This window comes from Gadus morhua, chromosome 3, assembly GCF_902167405.1.
Source record: "Gadus morhua chromosome 3, gadMor3.0, whole genome shotgun sequence".
Classification (NCBI taxonomy): Eukaryota; Metazoa; Chordata; class Actinopteri; order Gadiformes; family Gadidae; genus Gadus; species Gadus morhua.
This window is the reverse complement of record NC_044050.1, coordinates 25945187-25968793: the sequence shown is the minus strand read 5'-3', so window position 1 is coordinate 25968793 and position 23607 is coordinate 25945187. Positions and strand designations below refer to the sequence as shown.

The 23607-nt window shown below is 43.7% G+C and overlaps 1 protein-coding gene across 1 annotated transcript in view; it reads left to right on the top strand.

Moving 5' to 3' along the window:
• Positions 1–23607, top strand: part of LOC115540805 (uncharacterized) — a 44128-nt gene that overhangs the window by 7009 nt on the left and 13512 nt on the right. Inside the window, exon 3 of the mRNA XM_030352381.1 lies at positions 18430–18699. Within this exon, the coding sequence (XP_030208241.1) occupies positions 18430–18699 (270 nt within the window). The remainder of the gene's footprint in view (positions 1–18429; positions 18700–23607) is intronic.

Sequence of the window (23607 nt, the reverse complement as noted above, 5' to 3'; positions counted from 1 at the left end):
ACACACACACACACACACACACACACACAGAGCTACGACATGTCAGTATTCATCTCCGGCTCTGCATGGCAACAAACCTGCCAACACTGCAATCAACTTTTTCTCTACACCCTCGAGAGCAGTGCCAACCGGACCCTGTTGCCGGAGGAGCCCATGAAATCAGGAAACCAGTTTGTGTAAGGCAGCAGCCAGTGCTGCAACAGATATTTGTCATCCTCTCATAGTTCCACAAATGCTTTTAGCAAGGCTGACCCAGACATTTTATGCTGTCTATGAAATTCACACGACACGCCGTGGTGTCTGAGATGCTTGACCCTCTCTCAGACACGGCCACAAACACCGCTAGCAAGCCCTCTCGCCTCGATCATCCTTACGCTCCGTATTCGAAATTTGCTTGGACGTCACGTAAAGAACTGGCAGTAACATAGGATTCTGGACCAATTCTCTAAATGAGGCTTATTATTAGTTCGAGAATGGCATAGACGACTATGTTAAAAGACCATATAAGAAAAAACATTTTGGGTTCACCACCCCTTTTAATTAATTTTTTAATAACCTAAAACAAATGAGACCTTTCAACCACATAATGGGTAGATCAAAAAGTCGCTGAGTACTTAACTGTACAAATAACCATATCCGCCTTGAATTCTGAGAATGAAATAGAGCTTCTTTTATTTATATTTTTAAGTCCGACCAGTTGAACAGGCCATTAAAGGAGCTACATAGTCACTCTGTGTGTGTGTGTGTGTGTGTGTGTGTGTGTGTGTGTGTGTGTGTGTGTGTGTGTGTGTGTGTGTGTGTGTGTGTGTGTGTGTGTTTGTGAGAGAGTGAGAATGAGAATGAGAGAGAGAGAGAGAGCGCGAAAGAGAGCGAGCGTCATTGATTTGTTGTATTTGAAAGAAAGAGAAAGAGATTGAAATGTGATTGTTAAATTGTTCTGCTCTACTGTTTACATTTACCTGAAACCTGAGAGTTTAAGTTTTGAGAACACAGCCTGCTAAAGTAATAGTTCACAGTATGGTAAGGTGTAAGTTATTTTATTTGTATTTTTTATGCTTGAAACAGGGACAGATCAGGGACAGGTCTTCCAGCAAAAGGGCAGAATAAACCCCTTAAGACCTGCAGAGACAAAGGTAGTCCATCCTTTATTCTCAAAGAAAGGGAGATGTGGTATTATGGAATAATAGTGTAAGGAAAGCCTTTACTTTGTAGTAACCTGATGGACGTCGATACCGAGGGCGGGGTTAGCTGGAGTCCCGTGCATGCACACTTACTATACTACTGCTGAGTCGATAATAAAGACAAACTTCGATTACGTCGTTGTACGAGCCTCATTATAATAATAACTCGACAGTGACACCCACTAATTCTATATTAAAGCATCCATAAAGTAGCATGCCATGGGACCTTTAACATCTCGCATCACATACTAAAGGGAGGCGCCACCCAGTGGCGCTTTATAGAGCTGACTGTTACAATAAGGAAGCAACACATGGCTGTGGAGACAAGAGCCAACGGCATCATCCTTTGTTCGGTTTGATGGAAATGATCTCTTCACTTCTGCTCCTTCTAGGTAAACTTTTCCCCGTTCATCGAGTAGTTGTATTTTTCATAGCTCGGCTTCAGCACAATAGGTCTTGTATTTATTTTCTTCATTTTACTTGAGTATTCAGCAATATAACGGCGGTGTGTGTGTTTGTTTTTGTCTGAGTGTGTAATAGTAGGCTCTCTGCGTTATGATTGGTAATATACGTCGTTCATAGTTGGAATGTATCATGGTGTAATAATTGCGTAAATGTTGGCTATTATTCAAGCACAATAGCGTCCGGTGCCCCTTCATTTCGGTGGGGCAGAAACTACTGGGACTCTCTAAATCGACGCCACTTCGACCTTGGCCGGACTTTACGTCCTACGTCACTCGCTATGGGTTTGCATGTGTGCGCGTAGCCGTTCAGGGATCTGAAAAAAAAGAAAGCGTTGTTGTCATAGTAGTTCATGACAGTGGACTAGACCTAGTGAGCCTACAACGTTAACACGATGGAAGAAAAAAAACAGAAGTTACCACTGCCACCGTTACTTGCCCCGGTTCATCCTTTTAAAAAGGCAAGAAAAAGAAAGACAGAAAATGAAAAGGCAGCAACAAAAAAAAAGTTGGAGAATGCTCGAGGAAAAACGAGAATAAATATTGGATTCGCTTTTCAGCGATGGCGACAGCTGAGGGAGTTGAATGGCCTGAAAAGTGACGCAATGGTTGCCGTTGAAGTAAGCCGTAAGCAGCATTAGCGCTCGTGCATGGCTCTGTGTCGAGGGGTTGGGGCAGGGAGTCCTGAAGGGTGGGGGAGGAGTTAAACGGAACTCCGAAAAGAAGAGAATTTCAAATCATGCTAGCTCTCTCACATCGTACAGTATAGCTTTAACTAAACAAATTGTGACTAATTAGTTTAAAAATAAACTAATAGCCTAATGTTACTGCACGCTGAAGTGCCATCCGCCACAATCGTCATATGTTGCCCCTTATAGGGAAGTCATTTTATTTTAACAACAGGCTTAGCGAGTGCATTGCAAATACATGAAAAGTGGAAATACAAGTCATCAATCAAGCAGACCTTCGATTTGGAACTTGGGCCGACGATGTGTGCAAATCTCTCAATAACAACTCTTTTGAAATCAGATATTTCTCAATAACAGCTGTTTAAATCAGGTATGAAATCAGGTATGCAATTTGAATACCTGCTGAAATAAATAAGTAAATAAATAGTCTTCAATGCCGAAAGATACAGGCGGAGTAATTCGATTTTAAACAACAGTCCTAGAATATGACCATGGGGCAGACTACTTTACGACAATATGGGCGTCTTATAGCGCGGATTGCAATTCTTATTGCAGCCTGCAGGGTTATGCGAGAAACATACGGAGGGGCGCGGTCGTTGAGCTCCGTCGCCCCACATTGCATGACACGTTAAACTCAACTAGAATCGCCACCATCAATTTGATATCAACAGACCAAAAATAGTCGGAAAGCCTACAGAAACTATAGATGGTTAATGTGACAATCACATTATCAAAAATAAACTTGGAGCAATGATTTACTGGGGAACCTTTTTTTTTGGGAGCGCTTTTGCGGAGCCTGCCCGTAATTCCAACGCCTCAGAAACGGTTGAAAAAACGGGTAACATTTAGAAAACGGGTAAAAGTCACCATAAGGCCCTATTAATAATAATGGGTTCTTCAGTGAATAAACCTTTATAGAACTGGCAGGGATGTGTTGTCCTCTCCGGGTGGAGAGCAGAGCGCTGTCCTCTCAGCCCTGTTCTGCCGTGCAGCTTCATCACCACTTTTCACCATGCTCACACCAGCCATTTGCTTTATTATAATTAGAAGTTGGAATACTCGCGTATATGGCAGCGGTCTTTCTTCGGAACATTGAAGCCCTTCTGTATAAAAGTCGGTCCTGGGCCCATGAGTGGATCTGAAAGCCACTGGATTCATGCAGCAGCAACCGTGATATAGGATTTTGACTTTTTTGGGTTATTAAAACCTTACTAGATTACTAGAAAGATTAGACACTATAAAATAATCGCACTCCTATCCTAGCGAGCCGGACCCCCTTCTCCCTGCCCCCGCCTCTGGAACAGAGAAGCGTGGGAACAAACATCTTGTTTAACGAAAGGAGGGTGTAGTCCATGGGCCAGGGGCTGAAAAATACACGTATCGGTAACATTTGAGGTGACAAAGTCTAGTTAAGATTTTTGTAATACTCCATGCCTGAGGGACATATTTTGGTATGAAGACTTAAGTTGTAGATTTCTTGTATTTTTCCTGGCCTTTATACCCAGTAATTCAAGCAATACGCCCCTATGTGCATGTATTGTTGCCTGAGGGGATGTAGGAAGATGGAACATGTCTTAATATGATATCACATCTACATGACATATTAGAAAATATACAGTTTAGGTGGGTGATTTAGCTTTCCATTAATGATTCTGGCCAAAAATGTATCAGCTGTACACTTTTTCATCTATTTAATACAGGGTTATGTACAGATAAAAAAAATCAAGGAGGGTGGATCAAGTCCCAACTGTTAGGGGAGCTGGAGGTGCAGGCAGGCAGGTAGGACCCAAACGCAGACGGTATTGAGGGAAACGGCACTTTAATCAAACCTAAAGGCTAAGGCACAGGAATCAGGGAACTCGGGAGACAACAGGGAACTCGAGAGGGAACACGGAACACGCAGGACTAACAACCAACACTAACCACAGCAAACCACAATGACAGCACCACGAACAAAGGAAAGACGAGGGCTTAAATAACAAACACAACGAGGAACAGCTGAGACACATTAGGGGAGGGAACAGTAATCAACACAGGAGGGAAACACAGGGAGACACCCACACCCTGACAGTACCCCCCCCTTAAGGGTCGACTCCCAGGCGACCCACGACAAGCAAAAAACAAAGAAAGTCAAACCCAAAACGGGTGGGTGGAGGGGCGCCAGGAGGGGGGAATCAAAAAAAATGGACTGCGGCAGAGCCGAGGGACGTCAGGCGGGCGTCCAGAATACTGCCCCAGGGCATGGCAGGGAGCCTCAGGCGGACGGCCTGGGGGGCAAGCAGAGGCAGAGTGAAGGCGGAACCCTTCAGGAGGCCGGCGGCAAGGACGATGAGGGCTCAGTCCCTCAGGAGACCTGCAGTGGCACAGAACCCCCTCAGAAGGCCGGCAGCGGTGAAGGCGGAACCCTTCAGGAGGCCGGCGAAGGCGAGGTAGAGGGCGGGTCCCCTCAAGAGGAAGGCCAGGTAGGGGGCGGGTCCCCTCAGGAGGAAGGCCAGGTAGAGGGCGGGTCCCCTCAGGAGGAAGGCCAGGTAGAGGGCGGGTCCCCTCAGGAGGAAGGCCAGGCAGAGGGCGGGTCCCCTCAGGAGGAGGGCCAGGCAGAGGGCGGGTCCCCTCTGGTGGAAGGCCAGGTAGGGGGCGGGTCCCCTCTGGTGGACAGGGTAGAGGGCGGGTCCCCTCTGGTGGAAGGCCAGGCAGAGGGCGGGTCCCCTCTGGTGGAAGGCCAGGCAGAGGGCGGGTCCCCTCTGGTGGAAGGCCAGGCAGAGGGCGGGTCCCCTCTGGTGGACAGGGTAGAGGGCGGGTCCCCTCTGGTGGAAGGCCAGGTAGAGGGCGTGCCTCCCCTGGACGGTCTGGAGGGCGGACCCCCTCCGGTGGAAGGCCAGGTAGAGGGCGGGTCCCCTCTGGTGGAAGGCCAGGTAGAGGGCGGGTCCCCTCTGGTGGAAGGCCAGGTAGAGGGCGGGTCCCCTCTGGTGGACAGGGTAGAGGGCGGGTCCCCTCTGGTGGAAGGCCAGGTAGAGGGCGTGCCTCCCCTGGACGGTCTGGAGGGCGGACCCCCTCCGGTGGAAGCAGAGGCCGGTACCCCTCTGGAAGGAGCAGGGGGCGGGCCCCCTCAGGCAGGAGCGGAGGACGGACCACCTCAAGCAGGCGACGAGGCCGGTACCACTCTGGAAGGCGAGGAGTGGGCTCAGGAACCGGACAGGGCTCGGGGACCGGAGTCAGTGCGGGAGCTGGAGTACCAGGAGGAACCGGGTGGTTCCCCAAACCCTCCCAGCGCTCCATTGTCTTATTTATTCTGGCTAGTAAATCCTCCAACTTACGGCTAAATTGAGCGTCCGCTGGGTCCAATCGTGGTGCTGTCATTCTGTTAAGGGAGCTGGAGGTGCAAGCAGGCAGGTAGGACCCAAACGCAGACGGTATTGAGGGAAACGGCACTTTAATCAAACCTAAAGGCTAAGGCACAGGAATCAGGGAACTCGGGAGACAACAGGGAACTCGAGAGGGAACACGGAACACGCAGGACTAACAACCAACACTAACCACAGCAAAGTGCCTTATTTCTGATAGATGGGGTCATTTATCATTTTACTGTACCCAAGACAAAGGTTCAGGACATCTGTATCCTCACTTACAATAATTAAAGTTTGAAAGCCATTTTGGCTGTCATGATTTGCATGTAGGGGTATACGCGTATCTGCCTCCGCTTGGGAACATCTGGGCTCCTCAACAATATCCCAGGCTGCTTGGCTCAGACAATAGCATGTCTGTCCACAGATTGCAAATAGCTTCCTGTCCCGAAGCTTTGCCCGGCTCTCTGGTAGTTTCCGCTGTTCCACAATGAATATTATAAGGGCTGCTTTGCTGTCTGTATTACTTAACAGCTTTCTCCACTGGACAACATTGTGTCCGGGGGCAATGTTCTTCCACTGATTACTACTTGCTGAACCACGCCCACACCACTCAGCATTTTTGATTGACATCTTCCAGCACACATCAAATACCAAATCTATCCACTTGCTATTTCTTCCTTCATATATTGCTTGGTTCAGCAGTGTTGCAAATCTCTCCAAATGTTTTGCCATCACCTTTTACTTTCTGTACCAGGCTCATTCCATCAATAATGCATGCAGTGTGTTCTCCAATATCTTCAATTACTGGTGCTGATTCCTCCAACTCTCTTGCAAGAGCAGCCTTATTAGTTTTCCGCAATGAGCCATCTGGATTGAGAGGGCCCAAGGCAAAGGACCATGTAGATGAGCCAGGACATCTTTAATGTGACGATTTCTACTTTGTAAAGCCATTATCATTCGGCCAAAGAGATTTTTATCAGCTTTCAAGATCACCTCCTTTGTGCATGCTTCACTCGAGCACTCGTCTTAATGCTTGTGAATATCTTCAGCCTCTGTTTTCTCATTTTGTCATTGAACTTAGTTATTATGGGTGACTCTTTCTCCAAACGTTCACTTCTGAACCTCTGATATGCCTGCTCTTCTGTCTGGTGAGCTTGCAGAAGATCACTAGCTATATCTGGTGACAGCAATTCCAGTGGAAAGACTTATGATGTCTGACTCAGTCGAGTTTCCGGTGAATCGATTCACCAGAAACTCGACTGAACTGGGAGGAGTCGTTCGCGAATCAGCCTAGTTTCCGGTAGCGGTGAATCGTATCATGGAATGCATGCCACTGCACGGTTCTCAGCTGAGTCAGTCAGACTCAGTGGAGTCAGTGCTACCGGAAACTCGTTCGTTCGTTCTGTCGAGTTTCCGGTGAATCGAATGGTGAACGAGACGAACAAGAGAAACGAACCGGTTCGGTTCGTTCGTCCTAAAGACTCGTTCATTCGAACCGGTTCGCGAACGAACGAGTCAACACTAGTGCGCAGAGCTTTTGGCCGCGATATTATCTATATTATTATATTATACTATTATATAGAACGTTATAAGACGCTGTCACCGAGAATTGGCGCACTGCCAGCTGCTGTCAACGAGTGTGAGAGGAGAGTTGACAGAGAAGATGGCGGTTGACCTAGTTTCAAAATTTATACCGTTTATACTCGGTAATACCGGTGTTGACACGAGTGTATTACTCGGTGTGAAAATGTCCACAACACGGCAACCCTGGTACTATTGCATTTATGGCTTTGACTGTGTACTACTGTACTTGACTTTCTCAGAAACATTGAAAAACGTCCACACCGCAGACATATTGGCACTTATCCAGACAAGCGTGTGCTGGCCGCGCTTATTGTTTGCGTCATCACAAATTTCTGTTTCGGCCATGTTGTTTCGGTGATAAAAGTATTTCGGCCGAAAACCGAAAATGCGCTTTTGGGCCATTTTCAGCCGAAAAATTTCGGTGGCCGAAAATTCAGTGCATCCCCAGTATTATTGCTCTGATTGCAGCAAGATGCAACATCCATTTTCCCTCTCTTGATGCTCGAATAAGACTAAGTAAGATCTCAACCATATCCACATACAACATCCAAAAGGCAGAAAGTCGACCATTGTTTTCTTTGAGGTAGCTGAGGATCTCACTGAATCGTGCCAGGTTTGAATCATCATTTGAACAGTGTATTAAAGACTCCCTTTGTGTAGAACTTCTTCTTTCCTCTGCCATACTTCTCTATTCTGTGGATGTACATCACTTTGAAAGTAACAGAGATATATCAAGATTAATGAAGATGAAGATGGTGTGCTATAACAAGCCTTTTTCAATGATACTTGCTCCTAGTCTCTCCCTCCCACATCAAAGTCTCTCCAACCCTCTCTTCTTTCAAATCTGCCCTCAAAACATACATTTTCACACTAGCCTTCCCCACCTAACTCCCACCTTATTCTTCATGTTTAACCTCTGTTTTTCTTTTATTCCTAGTCTGTCTTACATATTTTTGATAGGGCAATATGTAAAGCGTCTTAGAGTACCATATTAAGCGCTATAAACATTTCATTTATTATTATTATTATTATTATTATTATAGTCTATGTAACACTGTATTAAGAATGGGTTTGTCTGTGCAAAAAACGTTTTTTCTCAACATGAAGGCTAATATCAAACATTTACATCTAATATCATATTAAATTATGGTAAATCTGAATAGCCCTGATTGTCATAAAAAGAACAACATATAGCATGTATGGTTACCTCTGGAAATAAAAACATCACACAATGGGACAAAAACCTACTGTGCAGACCTGTAGGACGATTATAGCAAAAACAATGACTGTTAAAAAAATTGTTAAAGCTACTCATCTGAGATGTCTATCATACCTCTTAGTATTATATGGACCCTACAAACAAATTAGTACAAGTGAGATTTTGTCACCTTTCATGTTACCAAATTATGCTCTGGCCCATGGACTAGACACTAGAGGATGAGTTGGAGGACGAAATATTTGGGCGGACTGCGGTTGTGACAAATAAAGCCTGTAAGTCTAACGTTTAGCGAGTTCAAACCACACTGTACATTTAGTTTTGTTTGGTCTAACTAATATAACTCCTACCTGATGTCATCACTGGTCTCATCTCTACGTGATGCCATCGCCGACCTCATGTCTGTCTCATTCACTCCTTGCCTGTGTTCTTCTCCACTAAGACATATTGTCAAACAAACATTATGTAATAGCTTTTCCATATTCGTTTTTCCATATTAATAATATTAAGAAATGAATCTGTTGGTATCAAGTGGCTCCCCCTGTACTTCCAACTAATGTTAGACCTACCAGTTGCCTTCCCCTGTCTTTCCTGATCCTACAGCTCATATCTCTCTTGCGCGCATGTTTACTGGGACCCACGGCGGCGAGAGACATCTGCGTTCCAATTGGCTGAGGCTCATTTACAGCCAAAACGCTATTAGCTCATTTGCATTGTTTTCAACTCTCATTTACAGCTTTACAGCTTTAAAGCTATCGCTCAAGCGTTTTACCGCTCCTATCGCTTTATCGCGCATGTCTAATAGAAAGTGAATGGGTGTTTATCGCTCAAAACTCTTTATAGCTTTTGGTGTGAACGTAGGCCTTCATGTAGCCTGTATGTCTGATGGCCCAGCTAACATGAACAGCTAACGGTAGCACAACATCTATTAAGGATTCCATGGTGATCAAGAGTTATTGCATAAGTTATGTCTTCCAGCTTCTTGTCATTTATTTTGCATGCTACCTTATTTAACAGTTGTTTTACCTTGATACAATTGAGATGTGTCATGCATGGGATTGGTACCGTTGGGTTTAACCAAAATCTAAATTTAGCTATCAGCAACATTGGTTTGCCTTTCACCATCCACTTATTTAACTGCTGACGCATCCTTTGACACGCCATCTCCTTTGCCCTCTTTCTTTTTCTATTTTTAGCCCAAGACGGCTTTTTTACTTCATCCATCTTTATCCACAGACAACTCACTAATACTAGTAACTGCTCGCTCAGCACTCACCGCGCCCCCACTCCCCTATGTCAAAATTCCATGATGGAATCTTATGAGATAGGGCGCCTACTCTAGCCAACAACATTGGCTAGAGTAGGCTAGATATAATAAATGTGGGCCGACCAGGGTTCCCGTTAGCCGGCTATAGCCGGACATTGGCCGATTACACGCACGCATGGCCGGTATAATAAAATGTAAACGGCCCACATGTCCGAGAATAAAAAGAAAGAAGTTCGCATTTATTTATGAATTAATCAGTAGCATATGAAAACCAGTAGCGGTTCGTGGCCGAGCTCACCAGGGAGGCAAACACGAACGTGCATTCATGAACGTGCGCAGTGCATCCGCACTTGCATACACACGTCACTCAGTGGCCACGCTGTTGAACACTGATTGGCTGTCATCACGCGAAATTCGCGTCAAAGTTGAAATTTTTCAACTCGAGCGAATTTGTCGCGGCACAAATCCTCGTGAAGTCGCTCGCCTGTGCACGGCGAAAGTGTGGCGCGACCGGTTTTTTCTCTCGTGAAGAATTCGCCCGATACGCGTCTCTACGTTCACTTTGTATGAGATCTTGTCGCCCCGTCGCGTTTGGTGTGAACGCATAAATCTTTCCCGACTGGCAAAGCTGGCCAAAATCGCCAGTACAATCCCCGTGTCCGGTGTTCCGCCGGAACGAGCCTTTTCTCTCCAAAACAGGATTAAAACATCTATCAGAAACCAGCCTAGCTGGGGAAAAGATGAGGCTGATGCGCATATCGAGCCTTGGGCCGGGGTTGAAAGACTTAAACTTTTTGCGAGCAGCAGAGCACTTCCATGCCATGAAGTTGCGCCGAAAGTAGCCTGCAAGAATTGCAATTATCGAATTAAAAATTTTATACCCGTTTACCATTTTTGCAGAGAATGGCTGTTATGTTTTTTTGCCTAGGCTAATTTAATAAATGGCATTTATTGAAGCAACTTAGTTTGTGACGTTTGTCGTTTAAATGTGGACTTTTGGTGATTATTTAATTATTAGTGAATAACGTCCGGAAGATATTCCAAATGTCCGATATTCTGGAATAGTGTTGGACATTTGTCCGCCCAAGAAAAAGTCTAGCGTGAACGCTGGGGCTGACTCAAGGCGATGATGCGGTACAGCCGTTAGTGTTGATGCTTTGTGTTTTTATACAAACACAGTAAAACTGCTTTGGCTGCAGCTGTAACCTAATTCCTTTGGCATTCACTTTGTTTGTATACACATAGTTCACTGGTGACCTCTCAGATGCTTAGTTTTTTTTTAGTTAGGAGCAGCATTCTGTAACTCGGTTTGCGCAGGCCGAGGCCCAGTTTTCTCTTCAAAGAATCATCGTAGATGACACGAAATACTACTACCAGAGATGTGGACTCGAGCCACATGACTTGGACTCGAGTCAGACTCGACTCATGATTTTGATGACTTCAGACTCGACTTAGACTTGACTCAGAATAACTCAACATGTCTTGAGTCAAAAACAACTATTATTTTAGATATCTAATATATTTCTGGCCTGGAGGGCTAGATACCTACGACGCATTCAATTCCGTGAAGATGAAAAAAAACAGCGAGCAAATCTACATTTGTGTCTTCCATAATATCAAAACAAAATATCATTTATGGTTTCTTCAGAATCACAGTTAAGGTTTCATATCGGCTTTGTTTCAGTTGGTCTCATTGATTTACGTTGATGCTGGAGGTGAGGTTGTTCAGCAGTGTTGCCAGATTGGGCAGTTTCTACCTCCCAACGCTGTTGCTTTAACCAATCAGATTTCGAGTTGGCAACACCGAGGCCATCTAGCAGGCGTCCAGTGACGTTGGCATTTTCACGTCCTTTGATTTGATGGTCAGAGAGGTACTAATCAGAGCCAGCAAAGCATCGATAGCTACCGGCACAAAATAAAATACAGCAAATAATAAATAAATAAATAAAGCGATACCCTGAAGCAAATTAAAACTTACTCCAGAAACACGACTGGACAGACTCGACTTTCAGCATTAGCCTCCATGGCGATAGAAAGGTGAGCAATACATTTTATTCAAACGTTTTAATATTTTTGTCATTTAATTAGGTTAATATTGATGTTTCTGCTACAGATGATGTATGTATGGCAGCTATGGCTACAGTGAAAATAGACTTGTTGAATTGTCCTAATTGGGTTTCTTGCTTTGGTAATGGCCTTCTTTCTTGCTGCATGAGATACCTGTCTGTGATGCAGCGCCCTGTTGTACTGCATTTCTGTCTGATATTGATTGTTTCTAAAGCCGTGGAGGCATAATGATGGCATTAAGAGGTGGATTAGTTCATGTAGGACTCCAGTGAAGGCCTAGGTGTGAAATGCACGGCCCAGGGCAGGGGCTTTCTGTCACATTTGGGTTTAGACAGCTATTGTCACATCTCGCCCTGCTCCTCAAGTTATGCATTATTTGTGTCATTCATTTTGTCATTGTTTTCTGTTACATTATATTACTCTCATCTCCTCTTGTTTCAGATGTGTCTCTCCTGCCCTGTGTTCCCTGTTCTTGTGTTTCATGTGGCCTGTGACTGTCCTCCCTCACCTTGGTTGCCTTCACCTGTCCCTCATTATTGTACTACTTGTGTATTGAGCCAGTGTGTTTCCCTCAATCTGGGACTGTTCCTCTTAGTACCTTTGTGTCAAGCATCCCAGCATTAACAAATTTGTGATCTCCTGAAAACCTCCCGTTTGATTCCGTACCCCTTTGTTCGTCTTTCGTTTTGTACCTCTGCCCTGATTGCTACTGTATTCCCGTGTACCGAACCATTGCCTCCAGTAAAGGCCACTCTCTGATTCTCCCTGCTTGTCTTATGAGTCGTGCCTTTGAGTCGAACACCTGTTTGCACCAACGTTATAATTATTTAGATCCTGCGATAAGAATCCAACTATATTGGTGGTATAAACATTCAAGGCCTGTGTGTGTGTGTGTGTGTGTGTGTGTGTGTGTGTGTGTGTGTGTGTGTGTGTGTGTGTGTGTGTGTGTGTGTGTGTGTGTGTGTGTGTGTGTGCGTGTGTGACTTAACACACTGTTCTATATTGGACACTGCATTGTAGAGGACCCTTTACACAGTCTTCTATATCGGACAATGTAGACCACACTTTACACAGTGTTTTGAATCGGACACTAGAGGACCCTTTACACAGCATCTGCAGATTAGAGACAGTTTGGCCAATGGGATGCATGAGGTCTTTGGGTTGAGGTACTCCGTAAGAATCAGAAACTCCTGCTGGAGCTTGTGTATTGAGAGCACTGGAGTGTGTGACAAGAACTAACATAAACTAACATTAGCTATAGCAGGGGTCACCAACCTTTTTCAACCTGAGAGCTACTTCATGGGTACTGAGTCATACGAAGGGCACCCAGTTTGATACACTCTTCTGAAATAACCAATTTGCTCAGTTTGCCTTTAGTTATATATTATTATAAATGATTAATGATACTCATCTATGTGAAGACACTGATCATGTTAATGATTTCTCACAATAATTATCAACAATGACTTACAAAAGGTGAGAAAGAGTGGTTCAAGAATGAGATCCGCGCCCTGGTGCCCGCGGGCACTATGTAGGTGACCCCTGAGCTATAGCCATCACTCATCAAAGAAAATCCACTGGTTTGATGCTTAAAGCTCTCAATCTATCTCAATCTAAGCCCCCAAAGGGCTTCACAGACCAGCTGCAACCTGTCTGAACACATCTTACCTCCACCATAACTGCTGAAGCATATTGTGCAGCTGTTACTGAACACGACAGTTGAGCAAACAACTAGGAACCATCTGCTTCAGTGATAAACTTCATTGATTAACGTATCTAAAAGCCTTTCTATCCCAGGTCCAAGAGATACAGTACATTTAAGCAGAGACTTTGCACTGATTTTACAAATGCTTTCCATTGCTGGCTTTACCTGGCAGATATTTGGGAAGATTTTTTTAAGGCTGGTGTACAAGCAGAATGTAGTTGGCGTCTGTAGTATTAGTCCACTAAGTGATTAGTAGTTCTTCACAAAGTGATTTTCAGGAGTTGAGTAAGTGGTTAGTGGTAGTTTGCACGAGCAGTGTTGGGAGTAACGCGTTACAAACTTGTCTTTGTTTAAAAACTTGCTGGCACACCAACACTGTCCCCCAGTTAAAGACATGCAGGTGACTGGAATCTCTTTTTGTAAAGAAATGAAACACCCAACTAAGGCTAGCCTCAGCTTCTCTTTCCAGGGGTACTGTACAGGAAGAATGGCCCATCCCTTTATAGATGTGTTTATTTCAGCTAGAAGGTGCTAGATATCCCTTACCCCCTTATGCATTCTTTGTTCTTTCTTAAATAAATAAATAAAGTGCTGCTGGCACCAGTCAGATCGATATCATCTGTGTAATATAATATATCATAAAAATACATGGCAGTACATGGCATTTGAGTAAATTACGTGTCTAGTTGTAGCAATGTAGCAAAAAATATTTTAAAAGTCCTCCTTTCATCATAAGGAAGCGCCGACATGTGGCTGTGGTGGAGAGTCAGAGAAACTGTCTAATTCTTTGTTCTGTTTCATGGAAATGATCTCTGGAGGACTTCTGCTCATTTTAGGTAAACTTTTCCCCTCTTATTGATGAGTTGTATTTTTCATAACTCGGCTTCTGCACAAGAGGTCTGATATTTATTTTCCTCATTTTACTTGACTATATTCAGCAATTGAACGGCGGTGTTTGTCTGTGTCTGTATGTGTAGTAGGCTTACACGTATATATTCATTTGAAAACGTTGCGAGATACCACACAAAGGCTGTTTAGAGTAAAGGCGCACGAAGATTTTGTGTGACGGCTGGCTTAACCGTGGATGAACGAATGACGGCTCACTTGACCGCAGTAGGCCTATTCTTAGGTATGACTCGGAGAGCGGTAAATGTTCAGCACGTGGTTTATTCAAACAGAGACACAAAGTAAACGAACAGTTATGAAACTACTCATAACTGTGGTTAGCTTGAAATATTTCATCAGAAATAACATAGACTAAAATAATTTACATCAACAGTTTCTAGTAATTTAGTCAGGTTCTAATAACGCAAAAAGTCAAACTCCTATATCACGGTTGCTGCGTTAAGCCAGTGGCTTTCATATCCACTCACGGGTCCGGGACCGACTTTTATACGGAAGGGGGTGAATGTTCCGAAGACAGACCGCTGCCATACGAGAGTAGTACTACTTCTAAATATAATAAAGCAAATGGCTGGTGTGACCATGGTGCAAAGTGGTGATGAATCTAATCGGCAGGACAGGGCTCTCCAACCGGAGAGGACAGCACATCTTTTAATGCTTGAAAAATAGCAAACTTTTACACAATTATTACACCATGATACATTCAAACTATAAACGACATATATTATCAAGCACAACGTAGACTAGGCCTACTAGCCTACTTCTTTCTAATAATGCATCCTGGGATTCGTGGCAAGCCCATCTTCCTTCCCATCTGGCCCCTGGCTCTGGAACAGAGCAGCGTGGCAACAAACAGATCTTGTTTTAATGAAAGGAGAGAGGATGAGTTGGAGGCAGAAATATTTGGGCTGACTGCGGTTGTGACCAATAAAACCTGTAAGTCAAACGCCTGGCGAGTTTAATACAATTGAGATGTGTCATGCATGGGATTGGTACCGTTGGGTTTAACCAAAATCTAAATTTAGCTATCAGCAACATTGGTTTGCATTAGGCTAGCCTTAAACCCTGAGCTGCTATGTACCCACTGTCAGAAAACACTAGCTAGTCTGAGAAAAGTCTGTTAACATGAATGGTTGCGAACCTCCAAGCACAGATGTCACACTTTAAGTCCTACCTGTTGCCTTCCACCATCCACTTATTTAACTGCCATCGCATCCCTTGCCATTTCCTTTCCCCTTTTACTTTTACGATCTTTAGCCCCAGACGGCTTTTTTGCTTTATCCATCTTTATCCACAGACAACTCACTAATGCTAGTAACTGCTCGCTCAGCACTCACCGCGCCCCCACTCCCCTATGTCAAAACTCCATGAGGGAATCTTATGAGATAGGGCGCCTACTCTAGCCAACAACATTAAGGAAGTTCAGAAATGATTTAGAACCTTACCACAGCAGGTAAATCTATAAAATACAAAAAAAATAATACATTATACATATTATTTATAATACCATCGCTTTGGTGTCCCCTAGTGCGGCACCCCATGCCCCGCATATAGTGCATACCCCCTTTTTACGCCACTGGCGAGCAGTACAGCATGTCAGGGGTGGTTTTTTTTACGTTTCATAAACATCCGGGGCTTAGCCCAGAGGGAAAATGAAAACGCCAAAGAAAATTGTATGCTTTATTGTGCATGTAAATTTCATAATGCTTTACCTAAATAAACAAAATACGCAGTTTATTATAGCTTTAAATAGCAACCTGACTGCTGTGCTGCTCATCCCAAACATCTAAAGTTCCATTAAAGTTATTTCAGAGTAAAATGAATACAAGTGAGACAGACCATATATATGTATGGATCTGACTGGGAATAGGATAGGTTAATTCACTTGAGGTGGTAATCATTCTGGTTATGTTTTTGAACTGTTTTTTCTCTTGCCAAAAGGACTATCTAGAACAGGGGTCTCAAACTCAAATTACCTGGGGGCCGCTGGAGGTAGAGTCTGGGTAAGGCTGGGCCGTGTCAAGTATTCCACAAAAAAGTAAAAATATCCAGTCTTCTCAAGCTTTAGTATTAACAGTTCTGCAACATGAATGCTTTTTTGAACATGAATGGCTCTTTTGAACATGAACGGCTCTTTAAAACATGAACCTTCTTCAGAACAGGAACTGTCCTTCTGAACATATGGCTTTTCTTGCCTACTCATCCTGATCAATGCTGCTCTTCATCTGTTCATAATTTTAACACGGGAAGAAAAAAAAAGAAAAAAGCCCGTCTTCGTCTTTGCGTACTAAAAAAAAGAAAAACGTTTTTTGAGCCTGGTTGAGCCCGGCCGCTTGGGGCCCCCCTACTATGGGGGCCCCATGCGGCCGCCTACCTATGCCTCTATGTTAAGACCGCCACTGTGTGTAGTCGACCCTGGGCCATCGACATTCACATAGAAACATCGCAGTCAAAAGGTTGTCGGGGGGGCGTTTTGGAACAGAAACATTGGGAGCTTTCGGACAGAGAACACTGTAAATTGTCCTCTACATTGTCTGATAGTGTCACAGTGTGTGACACTGCAGTGTAGAGGACACTTTACACAGTGTGAAGCCCCAAGCCCCATCTTCAACCTGTCTAAACACTTCTAACCTCCACCATAACTGCTGAAGCCTATTGTGCAGCTGTGACTGAACATGACGGCTGAGCAAAGTGTGATAAACATCTGTAACCTTTTGGACAAAGTCAATTTGTCAATTTATATTTAGTGTGTTTATCCGGTGCTGGATGTACTGTATTGTATCGTGTATTGTTATTGTGTATGTACTGCACTCTTTTTGTAGTTATATTGGTGTCTTGTAATCCTGTGTGGGATGGGCCACTTGTGTGCCATGACACGAAAAATAAACATTGACCTCATCATCATATAGGACCTTTTATGAGACTTAAAAGGTCTTAAAAAAGACTTACATTTATTTAAAATATAAACCTCCATTAAATATCCAGAAACTTCCTGTGACCCTCGTGAGCCTGGTGATGCTGTTCATTGGCTGATTCTTATCAGTGCAATCCGCCTTCACTACAGGCTATGCACGAGGCTCGTGGAATAGGCTAATCATTTATTTGGTTAAATAAAGATTTCTGAAAAACATTCTCTTTAGAAAATGTTGCAGTTTCTAAATGGATAACCCCGAAATCCACCATTTAACAGGGGAGGCTTGAAAAAACATCCCTTAAATTGCTAGAATGCCCATAGAAATGCCCACATCTTACCAGCTACAATAATACAACAACAATACAGTAGGGGACTTCAATTGTATAGTATGGTACTACAATAGTATAGTAGGGTGCAACAATATTACAGTAAGGTACTACTACTAACAGAGTAGGGTACTTCAGTATTAAAGAAGTTAACTACAGTACTACAGTAGGTTACAGTAGTATTTCATTAGGATACTGCAGTACAGTTACAGGGCTGTTTGACTGAACGATGTCTCCTGATCTGTTACAGTGACCAGGAAGTCAAGCAGAACCTGATCTCCACTGTGGGGGGAGAGGTCACCATACCTGAGCCTGTCAAGAGTCGTGGATTTCTTTTGAAAAAAGGAGTTATTATCGCTGAAGTGAAAGATAGCGTGTTGGAGTTAAAAAATGATGATTTCCTGAACAGAATTTCCTGGGACGGAGCCACTGGGCTGTTCACTATAAGAAGACTGCAGAGCAACGATTCAGGGGATTATGCTGTTAATGTTATTGTGAATTTTGTATCATTCAAGCTGAGTGTTTATGGTAGGTAACATTGACTTCTTCTCATTGTGATCAAGACCTCATCTACTGTATCCAGACAATGTGAGTTGTACACGTTTAGAGGGGCAAATGGTGAAGCTGTATACAAGAAGGTAGTGGACATGTGTATGATCAAGCTGTATACTAGAAGGTAGTGGACATGTCTAGGAGTGGTCAAACTGCATACTAGAAGGTAGAGGACATGTCTAGGAGGGGTCAAGCTGACCTTGTGGTCTTCTGTCCCCAGACGCCGTCCTGGAGCCCGGTGTCACCGTAACGTCTGTGAGCAGCGAGCGCTGCACCCTGCTGTGTGCTGTGGACCAACTGAGTGGAGGGACTCTCTCCTGGTATCAAGGAGAGGTCCTGGTGATCCAGAGCAGCACCCAGCGCTCTCTCCCTCTGACCGTGGACAGGCTGGGTCTCCGGTCCTCCTACCGCTGTGTGTCTGCCAACCCTGCTGGGAACCTCACCACGTCAGTCGACGCTAAGACGTCCTGCCCAGTAGAACAGCTCACTGGTAAGAAGTCCTCACACACCCTGCCTCCACTTGGACTGCACAGAAAGCTCAAAGACGCTGCTCATGTTGTGGAGCTGTTAGTGACGTGAGTGTTGTGACTCTTCTGTACAGGTGATGAAGAGGAACCCATATGGCTGTTCCGGGTTGTGATTCCGATCGTCTGTGGTGTTACATTCATCCTATTCTTATCTGTCATCATATTCTATGTTGAAAGACATCTCCAAGGCAAGGCGTTTTTTCTTACGAATGTTTTTGTTGGATAATGACAATGGTCTGGAGGCTTAACATATCATTGAGGCTAGATGTTACCTGTGAGAGATGAATCCGATGTTGAATAGCAGCTTGTCCCCAGGGTTAGCCGCAGCCGAGCGGACCAGCTGTCCTCGGTACGGGGGTGGTCTCCTGTTATCGTTCTCCCTGCTGTGCTGCAGGTTGCACCAGCTACCTCATAACAATCATTTATCAATAATGCATTAGTCTGGCATTACAAGCAAAGCTCATTGTTATTAGGATTTCTGTCTGTTTAGTTTCTTCCGTCGTATTTTCTTCCTTACTCCTTCTACATTTGTTGTGTGTCTACTTTATAGAGTGAATATTGTTTTTTATTTCATCAATTTATATAATATTATTTATTATCTATCACTCTTTACTTCTATCACTATCTGTCAATATATCTCTACATCTAGATCTCTAGATCTCTATAGATATGTAAGTAATCAAAATAAGCATTAAAAAGATGAAGAAGATTGCATATCATAGAACCAAGGGCACTTCCAGCAGCCTGAAGGGAAACTGTCTCTCACCTCATTCTAAAATCTGAGTATACTGCTTGATGTGTGTGAAAACATAGTGATCGGCAACTCCCACTCTCTGTCCCTGTAAAGGTGGCAGAAACGTTTCTGTACCCAGTTCTTTGATGTGGAAAAATGACGTTAATTGTCCGCAATCTTTTCACACTGACTGTGATTTTTCCCCAATGCACACATGAAGCAGCAGTGTCTCATGGTAGAAACAGCCATGGTGTCTGAGCTTCCCCTTATGGATATTCAATAGATTGAGTGTCCACATGCTTCCCATGGCGGTGTAGGCAGCAGGAAGATAAATGAATGTGGAAATCCTCTCTGTACAGCAGACCCTTCTACTGCATGACTTATAGTGGTGCTGTTTTATTCATTAACTTTGGCCTTCTTCTGTTTGTAGCTTCAATCCAACAGAAGGGTGGCTTCACACAGCAGGTAGGTGCTCTGTGGGTGCATATGTTGTACAGTCTATTCAATATCACTACAGCCCGTCATTATTACACCAGCCCTCCAACCATAAGCCTGTGTGTGTGTGTGTGTGTGTGTGTGTGTGTGTGTGTGTGTGTGTGTGTGTGTGTGTGTGTGTGTGTGTGTGTGTGTGTGTGTGTGTGTGTGTGTGTGTGTGTGTGTGTGTGTGTGTTTCTATTCCCTATAGGAGGAGCCTGAACACGGCCGCTGCAACACGCACGTCAGATACAACGAGATACAAGCCAAAGAGAACTTAAAGGAATAAACGCTCTGGGATCAAACCATCGTAGCCGCCTCTACTGGGGTCAGAAACATTTGGCAGGATGACTCTGTTTGCATTTAGTGTGCGCCCCCCGGCACGAATACAACAACAGCACAAATTTAGCAATATATTACTTGGGTCTTTTGGATCCAAGTGATCAATGTGCTTCAGCCCATATGGACCCATATAATGAATCACCCTACAATTACAGTGATCTCCCTGCAAGTTCAGTGAATCACCCTACCAGTAGAGTAGGGTAAATTTGAACATTGGCTTCCTGTTGGTCAGAGAATTGATTTTATTATTATTTATCTTTATTTCAGACTCATATAGGTCCATATACAAAACAGTACAACAGACAAAACAACAACAAACAAATAAGAAACACAACTAAAAAACATACAGACACTCTCTCCAATGCTTCCAGAGACTGGAAGTGTATCTGATGCTGCTTAACTTCGGCATGGTTAAAGTCATTATAATTTCATTTTTGGAGTCCATCAATCTCATCATAAAACTGTACATCAGATTCCTGAGCAATGCATTTAAAGTGGGAACACCACTGTTTACAAACAGTTGACTGGCACTTGTGCACCTTGGTAGCCTCAGCAGAATTCTTAGAGCATCATTATACGCCACTCTCAATTTGTTATATTTACTTTTACTGTATCTGCACCACAAGTGGGCAGTATATAGTGGAGTACAATAAGCTTTAAAAAGGGCAATCTTAACATCATCAGTACACATGAAATTTTCGTGACAACATGTTAGCTTGTGCATATAATTTACAGTATTGTCTCTTAACATCATCATCGTCACTGAGGTCGTCCCTAATGATGTGACCCAGATATCTGACCTTATCCACAACATTGAGCACCTTCTCAGCCAAAAGAAAAGAAGGGAATGTTGCATCCCTATCTTCCTTAGTTTTCATGATCATGACTACACTCTTTTTGGGATTAAACTTGATATCAAAGAGCTGTCCATAGTCAGAACAAACTCTGAGCAACTGCTGAAGGCCAGCTGAACTGGGGGTCATAATGACCAGGTCATCAGCATACATTAAATGATTAAGTAGCCTTTCTCCCACCATGCATCCAGTCCTGCACATTGTGAGTCTTTTAGAGAGTCCGTTCATATACAGATTATATGGAGCTGTATATAGAGCTGTATATACAGATATACAGCTCTGATATAGAATCTCCCCATCTGACTTGCATGGTTTGATTGGAGTACCAAAAATGCAATACACGTACCAAGTATGAAGGAACACCTCTTTCTCTTAGTTTAGCAAATATTTTACCATGGTTTAGACGGTCAAAAGCTTTTGAAGCATCTAGGAAGCATGTGAACATGGTGGAATTATGATTACTGTACTTATGTACTGCCTCTTTTAAGGCATAGACACACATGTATTTTAAAATCATGTTGGTCACCTATGGATCCCTACATGTTTTAGGGCCAAAATATTTAACTGATATGATTCCACTACATAACCCTTCTAGACCACTAAGATCTTCTGAGACCAATCTGTTATTTATCCCCAGAGTATACAAAAAACATAGGAAAGCAGGATTTAGTTATGCAACAAATAGCTGGAATAAACTCCCTGAGGATTTAAGACTTGCCCCGACTCTCACCACTTTTAAAACAAGACTGAAGACTTTAATGTTTGCTTTAGCTTTCTGCTAATCTTAAATACATTGCACTTTAAAAAAAAAAATTAAAAAGGCAGTTTTAGCTTTACCTTTATTTTCTATTTTTACCAGAGAGATACATGATCTAAGAAAGGATAAGGGTTTGAGACCCGAGTTTTGTCTGGGTTAGAGTCCTAGAATCCGGCTTGGAGTCCCAGAATCTGGGTTGGAAACCCAGAGAAATACCCAGAGAAAGGACCAAGTTCCTTTAGGTCGGGTTGGAGTACCAGAGAGAATGTTGATCTGATCTTAAACACATTGCACTTTCTAAAATGCTTTTTTAACTTTGCCTTTATTTTCTATTTTCTATATCTATTTTACTCATTTTTTGCATATGTTTTCTTTTCTATCATTTAATTTTATTGTATGACAATGTTTATATGTGAAGCACTTGTGTATGAAAAGTGCTATATAAATAAAGTTGCCTTGCCTTGCCTTGAATCACCAAACAAGTAAAGTGAATATCTATGTAGGAGAACACTCCTGAGTGTATTTGCAGATGGCTTGTTTAACCTGTGCCCACAGTGCGTATTGCTCCGCCGCCGCCGGAGGAGTCCGCATACATTGTTCAGAGAGGTCGGAGAAATGACATGGACCCAAAGTGACAGCGAGTGACAGCTGTCTACTGAAAACATCTTTCTCGAAAGCAGCGTTTGTTGTTGCTGGTGACGTAAAGAGGTCAGCCAGTGGCTCTATTACCACTAGTTGAAATGGGTACAGCGCCACCTATCGTACCGGGGTATGAAGTGCTTCAGCTAATGAATCAATTTTCTCACCGCCATGTATAATCTCACAATTGCAGTTGTCCAATTGAGGAGCATAGTCGAACTATGGTTTTAATCGGATTAAGTTGTGCATGTAAACGTATACCAAGTGAGGTTTCTAAACCAGCCATCATCCACACACACTCCCACAGTAGGCTTATGGTGCTAAACTATTGTTTTCTACCATTACATAACAGGTTGATCTCTCCTCCATCCTCCTTACTGTTATAAAATCCAGCATCCAATAGTACAGGGGAACGGTTGATGCCTGGTTAAATCAGCCTCACCTGACCTGAGTCGGCCTGACTAGACTCGGGCTAGGGGAGGTAATTACTGGCTGCACACCTGTGCAGCCAGTAATTAAGGCGCACAGGTTAAACCAGCCATCACCACACACACGCACACGCACACACACAAACACAGAGCTCCGACATGTCAAGTAAATGTGGGGCTAGACTGTCTTCAGGAAGGTTAGTCTCTAGAAGACAAGATACGGTCACCAAATATTTATGCAAATTATGAATAAATAAAACACCACTACACACAAACCAAATGAAAACGGTTCCACAGAACCATAATGCAACTACTCAAGGCAAGCACGGGTGACTCAAACCATTCGTTAAAACACCCGTACAAGATGCCTACTCTAGACTCTGCCTCTTCTTATAGCCTCCAGCAGAAAGCCCCACAAGAAAACAAGGCCTGTTCAATTGATTCATGAAAGGCCCATTGAAATCTAAGATATCCGGGACAAGCAGTTGTTGGCTCCTCTTGTCTTTGTCTAAAAACTTGCTGAACTGGAACACCTGCCCATCCAACAGTTAAAGTCGGTGACTGCAGGTGCCTGAATCTCTTTTTGTAAAGAAATCAAACACCAAACTAAGGCTAGCCTCAGCTGCTCTCTCCGGGGGTACAGG